The sequence below is a fragment of the Pomacea canaliculata genome, linkage group LG6, assembly GCF_003073045.1.
Source record: "Pomacea canaliculata isolate SZHN2017 linkage group LG6, ASM307304v1, whole genome shotgun sequence".
Lineage (NCBI taxonomy): Eukaryota > Metazoa > Mollusca > Gastropoda > Architaenioglossa > Ampullariidae > Pomacea > Pomacea canaliculata.
Window position 1 is genome coordinate 13,671,052 of NC_037595.1, and position 15,507 is coordinate 13,686,558.

General features: G+C 41.1%; 1 protein-coding gene across 3 annotated transcripts in view; it reads left to right on the top strand.

Annotated features, from left to right (window-relative positions):
• LOC112567303 (flocculation protein FLO11-like) overlaps positions 1-13,855 on the top strand; it is a 38,735-nt gene extending 24,880 nt beyond the window's left edge. For 2 of the 3 annotated variants that reach the window (XM_025243945.1, XM_025243946.1), the window contains 4 exons: positions 6,206-6,535; positions 10,281-10,517; positions 11,356-11,659; positions 11,990-13,855. In XM_025243945.1, the coding sequence (XP_025099730.1) occupies positions 6,206-6,535; positions 10,281-10,517; positions 11,356-11,659; positions 11,990-12,800 (1,682 nt within the window). In that variant the 3' untranslated portion in view covers positions 12,801-13,855. The remainder of the gene's footprint in view (positions 1-6,205; positions 6,536-10,280; positions 10,518-11,355; positions 11,660-11,989) is intronic. The other variant, XM_025243947.1, reaches the window with a different exon arrangement.
• Positions 13,856-15,507: the final 1,652 nt, after the last annotated feature.

The window sequence follows — 15,507 nt, forward strand, 5'->3', positions numbered from 1 at the left end:
GTGCACCATGTTGGGTGCAATTTCTTCTACTTGGCATTGTTTCATCTGGATTCAGCGGTACAGTCTTAAAAATAACATGTTCCTGCTCAACTTGATGGTGTAAATGTGATCAGTAGTCAAACATGAACAAACACACACACACCACACAGACTTTCTGTTATTTACGACCTTCTCATTAAGATTCAGTAATCACAAATCCCTGTGGACATTAAACCAATCTGGAAGTGAGACGGGGTCTAGCAAATGTGTCATAAGGCGCGTTTTAATAGCATGCACATTTATTTATGCTAGTAGCCAATGATCACTGCCTGCAAATCATTTGCTAATTGGACGAAATGTATAACAGGCAGATTGACTGGCGACAAGAGTAAACCCGCTGTAAGGCGGTTTCATCTTAGAGTGCCCTAGAGTTGGCGCAAGCTGGAACTCTCGGCACAGGGGTTCTTCTCACAGTAAGCATGCACTGTCCTCAGCTCCGATAAGCTTCATTAAGCGAGTTGAGAAACAATAAGACTGGCCACAAGGACTTAACAGTTACCAGTCCACGGGCAAATACAACATGGGACTTATTCGTTATAACCAACCACTGTCTGTCCCTGCCTGGCCCCTCTCCTCCCCATCATTTTCTTTCTTTCCTCCTCTACCTATCTGCTAAAATAAAAGGTCTCCTAAATTCGTTTGATTTTATTTCTCGATTTCGAGAAACAATATTTTCTGCCCAGCGCGTCAATATCCTGGAAATACCGGGGAAATGATGTCTTCTTCAGTGAGCTGGAAGGTTAATCGGTTTGAAAAAGAGCGAAATTTGACAATTAAATCTGTGCCTTTTCATGTCTTAGTTGTCTTGAAATATACATCCTCGAGAGCTGCATCTTAGAAAACCTCCGCTCATATACCAAACCGAGTGTCCGTAACAAGACGCAAATGAAAATAAACAGCAAATTTTTATTTCCAAGACGCCAGAGTCGAGTACATTTTAACATCCATTGTATCCGGAGGCTAAGCACGGATTCTTTAACGCACCTGTTGAATGCAAAATTTTCCCCTTACCCGACAAGCAAGTGAGAAGATAATAAACTGTACTATTTAAGTTGTCGACGGGTTGCCTCAATGACCACCGTTTTTCGCTTTAGAAAGAAGATTTATCAATAAATAAAATGTTACTTCTTGTTTTTTTCTTTTTCCTCGAAAGAAATTCTTAGAAAACTTTCTGTAGTAAGATCAAAAGCAAAATGCAGATAAATTTACACACAATACTCGACGTTTTCTTGTTTCTTTATTATATGATACAGTCAGTCCTTGTTCATCGTTACCAACAAAAGAATGATGATATGTTCCATCATAAAGATTTGTTTGCGTATAAAGAGAAACTGGAGAAGCAGGCAACACGCCAGGAAAGGAAAAGATGGGAAAGTGATATCGTGAAACGGAAACTAAATTGCAGTGTTCGACTAGTGGGCCTGACACCTGAGCGCTTCAACAGCTGACAACAGTATCCCACTATCCATGTCAACGAAATGGAAATATTTCCATACATTTCATGTACAGTTTACAGTACATTGCAGACAAGAAACTAAAAAAAAAAAAAAAAAAAAAAAAATATTGAGACCAGTGGAGAGAAAGGGAATGAAGGATCGACTTGCCCCTTCAGCCTGTTTCACTGTCCAAGATTTAAGACTCACAGTTGAGTTCTGCGGTTTCTGAAGTCCAGTATGTTATCGGGGACATCAGTGAGAATAGATCAAGTTGTACTCAGGACAAACTTTACCATAGATTATTGGCTATAGAATGTTTCTATTCCCATGGTTACCAAGCAGAGAGAAATATTGCATTGTGTTAAAATGCGAGATTTTTTTTTTCGCTTGTTACTGCGTCGAACCTGTTGGTTTGCACTAAGGGCGCGATGCGTAGTCACAAAGCTATGAGAAAGAGGAAAGGGATAGGTCACAGGGGAGGAGCTTGGGATTGGGAAGAAAGGTTATGCATAAGGTATAATGACGGAAGTTACTTTTGAAATGTGTGAACAAATTTGCCTGTGATTCCCGCCAGGGGCGTACATAATGGCCTGGTTTGCTTGATGATTGTCGAACAACGTTTGAATAAAATTATTTCCTGTAATCCTAGCCTTTCGTCGAGGAAGACGATCATAACTGCACTGCGGGAAGCTTCTGTCTCTTAATTGTTTTTCTAAGCAGCGCAGGTTTGAGGTCTCCCATAATTCGAGAGCCCTGGGCTCGCAACAGGAAACCTATGAGAAGGAAACTTAAGCCAAGGTGGTTTCTAATCTGCATTAATTTGGGTAAATGCTGAGTGTAGCTGTGTAGGTCAACAACTAACTCTCCCTTGTCCTTCTTTCATTTCGGTTTTTGTATACTTCTTTTTTAATTCTTACGAGATCGAGATATCCTTACGGTGGCAGAAGTCCATGACTTTTGGTGTGCGTTTGTTTTACGACTCGGGTATATGGTTCATTTCCCAGCCAGGGCGGGTGACAGAGAAGTTACCTAAGGTTCGAGTCTTTCTCTCGTTATTCGCTCTGACAGATCATGTGGGTTCTGTAAAGAAGAAATCATTTGTCAGGCGTAAACAAACGTTCGTCAGGTGTCACTGCCGACTTCGGCCTTCACCTGCACCAGACGTATGTCCGCATCAACATGTTTTTGAACGGTGTCAGGTTTTTGCGCCAGCAGTCACTCTGCTCTGTGTTAATGTGGGGTCTATTGACCGGCAACTTTCTTTTTGCTCTTTGCTCTTCCCTTGCCTACAGTCTTCCCGTTGCTGACGACCGCGCGTCCTGAGTGGACCACAGATATCGGTCCTTGCAACAAACAAATAAAGAAATCTCAACCGCTATAATCACCAGTGGGGACGATCAATATGATGGTAGTGGTGATGAGTTTTACCACACTAGCTAGAACTTGCGGTCAGTGGTTGTTGGTGTCCTTGTACACAAAATAAGAGAATGAAGAAAAATAAAGTTAAAAAGGACACCTAAAAATGTACACAATCCGTCTCCATTATACCACGGCGCTGTTGTTACAGCGTGCCACATGGCTTCGCGGTCATAAGATGGAGATATTCAAACTAAACAACTGCCACACTAGCGTTTAGCTGGAAGCTGTGAGCAGGTAATCGTGCCAGCAGTTCCGCGGCTACAGAAGAGTAGCTAAGGCTGTTGACGGCAAGTGTATTTTATGTTTGGAGTTCAGTCTGTTTTTATTCAGGTTTTGTGAATGTAGCAGTGATCCTCGTGAAATTAGAAACGAGTATTCAGTTTATGACGTTTTTTCAGAACGGCCACCAGAACTTGGTGAGTATTTAACCGATTTGTGAACGATTACTTTATCTGTAAAACTAATGGATGGAGAGCTTTGCCTGGCGGTTAGACCTTGGCAGGAGATAAGCAGAAGAATTGAGGTCAGGTATGAGAGATTAAGGTCAATTATTCCAATCTACTTTTACGGCTTCATGAAGCTACAATTTGACCACTCTCTCCCAAAACAACTTAGGGATCAAGATTGAAGGAGTTAGTCGCCCTGAACTGGTCTCTAACGTGAGCACTAAGTGACACGGCGAAGACAATTAATTTAGTGGTTTCGGAAAGAGTTGGTGCTTCCGGTAGCTGTCTGCAATACGATAAACTTTATGATTTGTGCTATTACACTGCGAGCACCACCATAAGAATACACATTGCACAGAGCTACATTCACAGGCACACTCACAAGTCCATTATGGCGGCTTGTTTTGCGGCAGCTTCCGGTAACGCCATTTATAATAGGAACAATATAAGAACACATGTCAAATTTCTCGATGGTTTTCTTTTCGTTAAAGGTCAGGGCTGTTTAAACTCACGATTATTTATCTGAATTAGTATTCTTTTCTTGCTTGTCGATTTCCACCATATTGTAAACGCATTAACGCATTTATTCTTTTAGCGAAAAATATTTATATATCTTATTTACGTGTAACTTTAATACTAGCAATGCTGCAAAAATAATCGGAAAGCAAAAGTCAGATGCATCGCACCAAAATGACCTTTGTTTTAAACACTTTTGAAGACGCTCTCGACAGTTCATTACCCTTACTCCTCACAAAGAAAATAAAACGTATGTTAACAGTTTCCTTTCTACAATTTCAACTCAAGAGAAACGTGGCTAAACTTCTCTTCAGCATAACGTTTCCCTTCAGAGAAGCTGACTTAAAATGTTTTGTGCATTTTTCTAGCCACCGGCAGTGGGTGATGTAAAAACATTGGAGTGGCGGAAAGTGGAAAGGGCCAAAAAAAAAAGAAATTGAAAGAAAACCCACCATCAAACATAAACCCACATCAACATTAACTCTTACACTTTTTTCTGTAGTGTAGTATGAACACATTAAATTATGTGTGTATAATACAACCTTGAAACATGTTGAACGTAAAACTATCCGCGATTTTTTTTAACGGGCCATAGTTCAAAAGCCACCGCTGCGGGCAGCACTAAAAAAATCGCAGGTGCTGAAACGGCTTGCTAAAGGTCACGTGACCTGTAGACAGGCGTATCATTATTCTGCGATCCGTCATCATCCTAGGGCTCTGTTCTCGACGCCCGAGGTGGCGAGTTTTCAGATTGGCTTTCCCCGTCCCATCTGGATGTTTCATGACATGAAGGGAATATTGTCAGTTAAACCCATAGGAGTCTTTTGTTGTTCAGAAACGTTTTTTTTTTCTAATGCTATAGAAAAGAGACCATTTGTGAACGTAAAAAGCAAGCTTCCCGCTAAGGAAAAATTTAAATTATAAAATACTGAAAACCTGGAAAGCAAAAATGAGGTGTATGACAGAATACTATGACTATCCTATATTTCTTTGTATTTGACATTGGACAGTAAGTAAAAGTCGTCTCAGGGAAGTTCTTCAGGCCACTCCAGCGTCAGGCCAAGCTTCTTTTTGTGTTCTTTGCTGAATGGAGACCCATCTGTAATTCAGGGTCGGCTTCCATTGCCGCAGCCTATTTTATTCCGTACGAGATGTTTCACTCTGCTTCCGAGGCGAGACGACAGAACAAAACCTGGCGACTGTTGATTTCATGCTGACTCACAGACAAAGACAAACTCTGAGAGTTGCCGGGTTTTGTGTTTCCACAAAGTGATCTTTTCAAAGCTTCTTGTCCACTTTCTATTGAGAGTTGGAATGCCTTTCATTTCATAGAGCGTGTTGGCAGCTGCATTGGTAAATCAACTGAGGGTTCTTTAGCTCTGTGATAGAGAAGAATTTGAAGATGATTGTCCAAGGCATTAGCATTTTTTGTTGTTGTGAATCTTGTATTTACTGAAGGCAATTTTTAAGTTACCATTACAACTGAGCAAGTTCAATTGGTTTTTAGGCCACAATAATCTTTTTCTTATCATTTTATCACCCACAATTTCAGGAAAAAGCTTGATCTTTGTAGTCCATGCGTTAACTAAGGATTTTGTTGCCGGAAAGTTCGTTTTCATAGAGACACATTGGCAAAGTCTGACACAGTTCTCGACGATGGTCCTATGCCAGTGACTTCAATGGAGGAAAGGGGACAGTGCTGTATTGTAGCCTGTAACAATTCCCAACAGTATTCTAGAGCAGGAGACACGCTGAATCCCTTTAATCACACCGGCGGACTCGTGACCTGCTGGTCACGAGTCCGGCAGACAAAGCAAGATTAAGAAGATCTGTGGCTTCATCTCGTTTAAAATGTGATATCTTGCCAAAAACATTGCTAGGCAGAAATAATGGCCACTCCATTTCCCTTTGTCCTAGGCCTAGTAGCGGAAAGTGGACAAGTGCGTGGCACAGTTAACACAAGCAGTAGATTGGTTTTGTGTATAAACTTTAAACGGGACTTAATATTCCATGGGTTTATGGTTGAATACACTGTGAGTATAAGTATGGGTTCAACATTTATAGGCTTATTATGTCTGTGGGTAACACACTGGGTAAACATTTCCTTTCCTATCAGCAAAAGATGGCTTCCCTGATACTGCAGTTCAGTTAGAAATCGAGGGCCATTTTTGAGTCTCAGCTGATAATGAATGTATAAATTCTTTACTCACAATTGTTAAAAGTTCTTGCAATGCATTTCTTTGAGTACATTAAGAATATTTAGAGTCAGAGTCAGACTAGCATAGAGTCACTGAATTGTTGTAAGTACTCTGTCATGCTGAGAGAATTCACCCATCAAGTCACCCTTAGGCCACGGCCTTTTTGCTCCAGAACTGCGGACAGACGACCGCCACATCCATCACCATCACCACCGCCACACCCACCGCCACATGCCCCTCGAAATCCCTCTGGAGCCGTCGCCACTGCCAGACCCTCTACGGGAGCGTCATCTGTCTCACTACGCGGAGCTGGAGCGACTGCGGCGCCGCGCGGCATCGCACGGGTCAGAGTTGGAGGCCAGGTCGTCGGCGCACCTGTCGGAGCTTGAGCGTCTGAGGCGGATTCCCGCCCACGCCACGTCGGACGTGGAGGGTCGCAACCCGGCCATCACAGACACCAACGGTCACAAGACACCTTCAGGTAAGAAATAGCTTCTGCTCAGAGCCGACACTTTAGTTTCAACTTCCTGAATGCCTATTTTTGCGTGACTTTTTTCCTGTTTGCTTTATATAAGCAACGCATATTGATTGATTCTTTGAATGGAGGTAACAGGTGTCGTGTGAGCGTTGATCAGTCTCTTTAAGAAAGGTGGCATGCATTTATATGATAAAGAAGCAATTGTAAATGTTTTCTGGCCCATAATGCAATATCTGGGCAACAAAAATTTGTCTACAATTATGCCCCCTCCCCCTCCACCGACCCGATGGTGCCATTATCTATGATTATCTGATTTAAGCTTTGGATTCTGTCAAATTCAACTAAGAACTTGATCACTTACTTTGATATTTACAAAATGCCCATCGACGTTAAACAGCTTTGGTTAATACTAAACAGATGATGTGTTTGTTTTGGGGAAAAGGTGTCCTGTTTTATCCGTTCTCTTTCAATAGATAGCTTGTGTAGCATGTCCTAATGATGCAGCAACACATTTCAGACTGTAAACCTCAAAGAGTGTGCTGAAATCATTTGCAGAGATACTGTAGCTTAGATGTTTTCAATAATTATGTTTTCAATTAGTTCTTCCAAAACTTACTGCAAAACGTGAAAAGGTACACAGATGATCTACAGCAATGCTGCTCACCTCGTCTTTCCCTCGCGCAAATTTTTCAACAAATCCGCCAAGAGGACAAATACTGATCCAGAAGTTACACACACTAAACACGAGATCGCATAAAAACGCCACAGCATCAGACGCGCTGGCATGGTTCAGAAGAAGATTTCCAATTTCTTAAAGAAATACGGGTGCACGAACTATGATGTTAATTATGGCATATTACAAAAACAAGTTTCTTCTGGTGTGTGACGTGTGTGCTGTTTCTCATTTATGAAAGACTTTTCGATTTAAGAGAGATTATGTTAAAAAAAAAGACTTTTCGATTTAAGAGAGATTATGTTAAAAAAAAAAGACTTTTCGATTTAAGAGAGATTATGTTAAAAAAAGAAAAGAAAAAAGAAGGTGCTTCAGTAGCAGAGTAGCGTGTATATCAGCTGTTCACACGGCTTTCTACCCAATACTCTTTAAATGCTTTTGCACGCACAGGGAGATGAGAGTGGGAAAGGAGACTAGAGATAGGTTGAGAAAGAGACTAAGGGTCAGGAGAACGAGGTTAATCACTAACTCCTTTTGTGGCTGACTGTCTGTTCAGTAGCACAACAACCCCAGCATTTGTCACATTTTGACATTCAACTCTGCACAGTGAGGATGGAAGGATAAAAGATAGCCACAATTCTGAAATAAAGTTCCAGCTCAACTTCCATTTCAAAATTATCAACATCAGTTCTTAATATCTAGAAGAGATATTCTTGAAGGCAGATTTTTTAATGACTGAAATCGGTAGATCCGATCTTTTACATAAGAAGAAGGTAGGGGATAAGAAAGGCAGTACAGTGCATTCTTCGATTTTCTTCAGTTAAAACTTGGATTAGCATTAAAAATCAAATAGCATCATGAGGGCGTGCTCGCTGAAATCACGAGGTGCGCAAAGAGAAAAAGCAAACGTGAGATGTTTGTAGATCAAGTCAGTTTCCGTTAAAGGAAATAGAACTTTGTTTACATGTCTTCTCAGTGCGAAGATCTCTTGCTCTTTTAAAATACTTTGAGGGGCACTATAATGACTTTTGGAAGCTTATGAAAGCATACTGAAGGTCGAAAAAGTCCTAGAATTACAAGCCACGCTTACTTTCTTAATAAAATTTTAGAAAATGGAAAATGAAAGATTCAAAGAGAGGGAGGGAGGGAGAGAGAGAATTAAAACAGAAGATAAAATAAAAGACTGTATGAATTTGTGAAGGGCAGTTGTTAGTTGTTCTGGCTGTTTGCTTTTGGTTTACGCAGTCATCTGCTAAAGCATACTAACCGAAAGTTTAGTGTAATCTCAGATGAAAAGAAAAAAAAAATACTACCATTGATTGAACAGCAATGTACTTAAAAGAAAGACGGCCCTTGGCGAAGTACAAGACTTTTATCATTAAGTACAAAGCACGCAAATTGTAATCTTCAAATGGAGCCATTCCGAAAGCCAGTGGAAGAAACGCTTATCCACCTCCATAGCCAATCAGGGCGCTCATCACCTGAGAGCACATGACGCCATTTCCTGCGACTGCTATCTGCAACAGTTGGATTAGTGTTGTCTTTTACGGAATTATAAAACATCACATCAAAGAAGCTATACCTGGAGCAAATGACATGTCCTTAACATCGACATTAGGCAAAGCTAACATTTGAACAAGCACCTAATGGATTCCCGCCACGCTTTGGAGCTGAGTAATGCTCCTCTACAAGACCAAGTAGGCTTCTGGGACCTTTCTTTCATCATTGGTTTTAATTTTTCTTTGTACTCAAGCAAGTTTCTGATTTTCGTCTTCTGGTGTCTGATTTTTGAAGTCCGCATATCTCATTTTCATGTGATTTTTTTCGGTTCATATCAATACATCATCATCAATATTTGCACAACATTCTTTATCCTTCATCCTGGCGTTTGAATTGAAAGGAAAGTCTATGTGTGTTTACAGATTACACTGGAAAGTCTGCGCATGGAAGTAATGACCACAGTTTTAATGATACTAATTTCAAACTATCTTTACAAAGCAATGGGTAGTGATAAAACGGGGAAATGGCTCTGTTGGAAACCTATTGACTTCCTCCTTGCCGCACAATGCAGGAAAGATGATGTGATTGATTATCTTCAAGAGAGGCTAGGCATAACCCACTCCAGCTTTATATTTTTTCACCGCAGAGAGAGCATCTGAACAAAGTCATCGATTTGTTTCGCCATTCCCTCCCCCCGCTCCTCATTTTACAGCTTCCATTTTCCCAGGTTTATGTTGTCATTGATCGTGGCCGCTGTGGTGAAAAACCTTAAGACCATTTCCTTTTATTTACAGGGAAGATTTATGTCCGGCGGGCTCTCCCACTGCGACCCTCGTATTAAGCAATGACTTTCCTATTCAAAGTTCGCATTAGCTTTGAAGAAAGTTTGTATTTTATTTTATTTTTACTCTTGGCGTGGCCTATATGGGTCTTCTTTTCGTAAATTGGCCACTCACTATTGTAATGAAGAACAAATGAAAGCGAGGACTTTTTTCTCAAAAGGCAGATTTATCTGACATGTGAACAGAAGTTTTTAAGTCATCACTTTTGTTCCCAATGATGGAGCTGTCACATTCGTGTCCGTGTCTTGTGTCCACCAAATGAAGTGACTGTTTCAGGGCTAGATAGCCATTTCTTTTCTTTTTTTTTTAACATTCGAACTTAAATGACTTTGTAGAGTAACTGCTCTAGAATGCTTTGTGTGTTTCTGCCGTTTTAGTCAGTACAGTTAGTGAACATTAAAATTGATGGAAGATGTCGAATGTCCATGCCCTCAGTGTCTCCGACTGTCTTATGAAAAAGATCTTGACGTTTAGTTAGAAATTTTATATCTATATGGCAACATGTAGTTACCTCAGTCAGAGGACAGCATCACCATCATCTACTTTTTCCTATCTTTAACAGCAATTGGAGTTGTATCTAAAGTGTCTTAAGACTTTATTCCAACGGATTGTAAAGCATACAGAAATGCAATACTTTTTTTATTCTCACATTCTTCACAGCATCGATGGCGTATAGCGAATTATATGTAGTTTCGTTTTTGTCTCTACAGTGATAGTCTATCGTTTTTTTCAGAATCTCTTGTGATGCATCTGGATGGATCCGCGAGACGGTGGTGTCCCTCTGGGTTTGAACCAGCGCCCTATGGCAAGGAGGTACTTTATACGACAGTTACATCAGAAGGCAGTCCTCTGAAGGAACCCTTGTCCCTCGCAGCACTTAAAGAACCCATTTCCATATCTGCTCTCCAAGAGGCCTTGCCATTATCTGCCTTGAAGGAACCCATTCCTGTTTCTGCAGTTCAGTACCCTAGTAAGTATAAAATGTCTGGTAACATATTTGCTTCTTAGGAACTGTACATATGATTGAAACTATGAGATAGATTTCACCTAACAGTACACCTTTACTTTATAACAACTTGAATTTAGCGTTGGTAGTTGTGCCCGAAGTGAAAACTAATCTTCAAACACAAAGACGACCTCATGCAGCTGCAAAATAAAAGCTACAGCTCTACGATTTCTGCTGTATTTATGTTGGCTTAGTATATTACAGTATTTATACTGCGTATTATAGTATTTGTACTGTACATTCGTCTTCTTCGTTACACCCAGAGAAAACATTAACAGTTTAAAAGTTCTTTTAAGTAACTGAGCCACTTAAAGTGTCACTGTCACCTTTGATTTCAGGTCACTTTTGCAATTAAGCTTTTGCTCCATGATTTATTAATGCAACTAAAAATAAGATCCTACGCTGTTCTGTTTAAATCACTCTCTACTTTTAAGATAAGTCAAACTAAGCATATGTCTTTGCAACTATACCTCTTGCTAGCTAACACTACAATGCAAACTGATTATGACAGATTGAACTCTGTTTCAAAACTGGTAGTAGAAGTTCAGTAAAGTGTTAGCGTTGATAAAATAAACAAGGTTGAATAATTTCCAGTTAGTGAATTATCAAATTAATAACGCTTTAACTCGAGAAATTAATGTCAAAGGGTATTTGGAAACTAAAAGAAAGCAGTTAACTACATATATTTCGGTCCAAAGCCTATCTTACGCATTTCATCCAGCAAGATTGTTACAAGTAAAACATTGTTTCCCCTTTAACATTACGTGATCATCAAAGTTAACCGGATGACTTGTCTTTGCAGCACGCTCAACAGAGTCTCATGAACGCGACCGAGGACCTCTGCGTCTGACGGTAACCACCACCACAGAAGGCCTACCTCTCGCGCCACATCCCATTATCCATCCGCATCCAGAGCGGCCTCTTCCTAGTCTTCCGCTCCTGCCTGAAGCTCACCGACCAGGTGGCCTCCCGCCCGGCTCTCTAGAACCTCCTCGCTTCTCTGTAGCGTCGAGGCTATCTGTGGACTCACCTCTGCCATTAGTATTATCCCGATTTACCCCCGGGACAGACCTTGCATTGCCAGACCACAGGCTTACGGACTCCAGGTATGCGCCAGAACAGTGTAGGCTGACCTACAGCAAAAACAAAACAATTAAGTGACGAAAAGAAAGACTTGCTAATACATTATCGCAATGTTACAGATATATTCTTTGAACAGAAGTATTTCTCATAGGAGATAAATTTAACTTTTTAAAAATACCTCGCGATATTGCATTTCTTTGATACACTTTATTGACATTAATATGTTTATGCTACCTTTAAAGATTTTAAGTGATTTAGCTTATAACATTATGATGATCTTGCTACAGGCATAGGAAACAGGATATTTAAACCTGCGTACCCTGCAAGATATTGTGCCTTATCTTTATTTTCAGATTTCCAGACACCCGAGCCCTGATGTTGCCTTCGCAGACTTTGTCCTATTCTGCAAGTGCCTCCAACATGTCGATCCTGGAAGAAAGCCGAGCTGCTATTAGCTCACTTCCGCTGGCAGTGACGCACCCGTCTTACTCGGCTCTCCTCTCTCACCATCGCGACTTCCTGACATCCTTCTCCTCTCCGGCCTCCATCACTGCCTCTCTGCTGGCTGCTACCTCTGGCTCGCCACACATAGTGCCTCCCACATTCCTCTATCCCCATCTGTACGCTTCAGCCGGTCCTACCCAGTTTCAAACGCAGCTGTATCTATCCTCAGGAGAAGGCAAAACATACGAAATTCTTGGCTCGAGATCTGGAACCGGAAATGACTCTTTAACGACTCTGCCAACACCTCCACCACCACCACCGCCGCCGCCACCGCCACCAGCATCGTCTACCCAGTCGTCTACTGGGCGCATAGAAAGGCCTGTGCCCATCTCTCCCTCGGCTCCCTACCTGAAAGCCGACAAGCAGGGCGGCGGTCGCGGCTCCACAGGTCTGGGGCCCAGAGACGCTGACATGCCCAGCGACGTCCCTCACAGGGAACCCTTATCGTCCTCGTCTTCATCCTCGCATCGTCATCGGCGACATTCCCGATCTCCGCCTCCAGCTTCGGCTTTTACTTCCGTCTCTTCGACACCTTCTTCGTCGCCATCGTCAACGAGGCACAGGGAGGAAGGTCTCCCCTCTTCCTCCAAAACTAAGTCTTACACTCAAGTTGAACGAAGAGAACACACTGAAACAGTGACCGTTTGGCGGCCATATTGAAATCGTTTTAAGGGTAAACAGTTAACTGTTATGTCTACAGCCTTCGAAACTGATGACAAAATGACATTGCGAGTATACACTCTCATCTGTGACCGTGCACAACGCGTTCTTCTATACCTTACATTCCTCTAAAACACTTGACATTTTGTCAGGTCTTTTGTTTATCTCATTTTTGAAAGCTGTGCTTATAACGATGGTGCCATAAACGTCTTCTCACTCAAGTATGGTGTCTTGTCTCCTGGTGTGAGGTGGTTGTACACTGAAGTAGTGCATTCCTTTTTTCCAGACTTTTGAATCGGCATTCCGTGTATTATTATTTTTGACAGTTACAATTTACTGTTTATCACGTGACTTGTATGGACCACAACAAACTGTTTCGTATGGTCCGCGATGCTAGGTTTGCACGACGAAATGGACTTTAAGCATCCTTATCAGATGTTGAGGATAGTTTTACAGTTTATCTTCAGTGTGAAGGTGTAACGTTTGATTGAAGTACGTCGTTAATTTTGCATATCTAGCTCGCGGCTAACTGCTTGAGTGCTTACACGCGTGCATGTTTTGTGTGTGTGTATATATAGATGTTTGTATGTGTGAGAGAGAGGGAAAGAGACAGACAAGAAAGATACTAAGCGAGTGCATGTTTGATGGTATGTCTGTGAGAGAGAGCACACGTATGCGCGCTTGCTTGCATGATTGATGCTCAGATAAGAACAAAAGATTGACTTTTTCATTTTGTTGAGAAGAGTCTGTGCCTTTATAATAAGGTTTTCGTGTTAAGTAGTATGCCACACATATTACATCTCAAATTCTTTCGTATTTATGTTAGGTACGTAGCTGGAAATGTGTCACACTAGACAAATATAAACCCTTCTTGTTACACATTTTAACAAAAAGAAAGAAAACAGTAACATCATTTTCTTCCGTCAATTTACGTGTCTTTCTAAGGACCGCATTCCTAAATGTTTTTTTAGTTTTGGATGCACGTTCAGTAGGTAAGCAAGAAGAGATGAAAGTAGAGTTTTAGTACGCTAGTGACAACACCCCCTCCACCCCCCAAAAAAATCATACCAAATAAAATAAACTGCTTTGAACGAAACATAATCAGTGGTTTAGAACTACTTGACTAACCTAAATACTCATGAGCTGTTCAGTAAAGAACTTTCTGGGTTGCATTTTCTCATCAACGAAAACAATAGAAGTCTTGGTCAACAAAATATCAAATACACCAAACTATTTGTGATGCTGTCGTCCTCACTTACAGTGTAAACATCTTATACGCATGGTCACATGTTACAGATGAGCATTTTTGTAACACAGTTCTCCACTAGTCCTTTATCCATTTCATACCCACCACTACCCAGTCATCAGACTGGCTTCTCAAAAGACAGTTTGTTGTCTCTCGCCGCATCACTTTGTTTGCTACACACGCTATGCAATGCACATTCTTCACTTAGCTACACGCTGTCCCATGGGAACTGCACAAGCTGTTTGATGTGCCTGACATAAGAGCTTTACTCTACCCTCTGAGCTTATTATGTATGCCTTATTGTATAGGGGTGGTTTAACTTTTTCACTTGCAGAGCCCCCACTAAAATCTATTGATCTGTTGCACAAGCCATGTTCTTTTTTGTGATATCGAAGCATTGCTTCTTAAAAAAAGCCTCGGTTGAAATAGTAAGTGTCAAGCAGAGCTGTTCATAATTGGAGACTGTCCTTTTTGCTCCAAATGTCGTGAATTGAAAGCGTAGTTTAACATCACTTAATTCTAAACCACAAATTCTAGGTGCTGCGACTCACACATCACAAGTTTTATTCGAGGGCCCTCTTTGTCCTCCTCTAACCTCAAAAGAGGAAGGAAGCCATGCCGTTGCCCCCGATATATGCAGTATTTTGTTTCTTTTGCAGCCTAGGAAATTGTTTCCCAAACAATTAAAACCGAATAGGCGCGTCGCTTGCGACCCACGTGATCATCACGATTGTTGTTTTAAAGGATGTAAATATTCGTGCATTTGAGTCTGTCACCTGACCTTTACTTGTACTAGTATTTGATGCACCATGACATACTCAAACATCAACTGTCTGACACTGTAAATCGGTTGAAGGATATCCTATAAATGATCAGCGCTTCGCTAGTGGTCCTTTTTCACTAAATACGATCTACCAGACAGGAACTGACATAATGAACGTTGCACCTTTTAAGTTCCTGGTCGTTTTTACCTGCTTCCAGATGATAACATACACTTTCTCCTGCATGCCAAAACCGAGTGTCACAGCAGTCTGCAAGAACCACGCGATCCATGTCTTTTTGCTGGTTCTGGCATTTTGTGCGCTTTGTAAACCTGTAAATACTTTATGCACAAGTGTGCGTCGACTGTAAAGTAAACGAGAAATAGTCCTGACAATCTGACGGCTATTGGCTGTTTGAACACTGAGCAGTCAGTCAAACCACAAACTTCATCAACAGACTACTCAGTCTCAGTCTCTTTGGGTCTGAGGAGGCTGTGGTTGTACCTCTTTAAGATACAGCTCATACGTGTCCAATCCTGACAGCCTCTGGTAATTAATAAGAAACCTCTCTACAATCAAAATAAACCCTTTAGGCAGAGTTACTTTGTAATTTAGAACATTTAACAGCTGCAAGCTGCTGCATTTTATAAAAAGGTTAACCGACTTAATAAAAGAAATAAAAGATATTTGTATATATAAA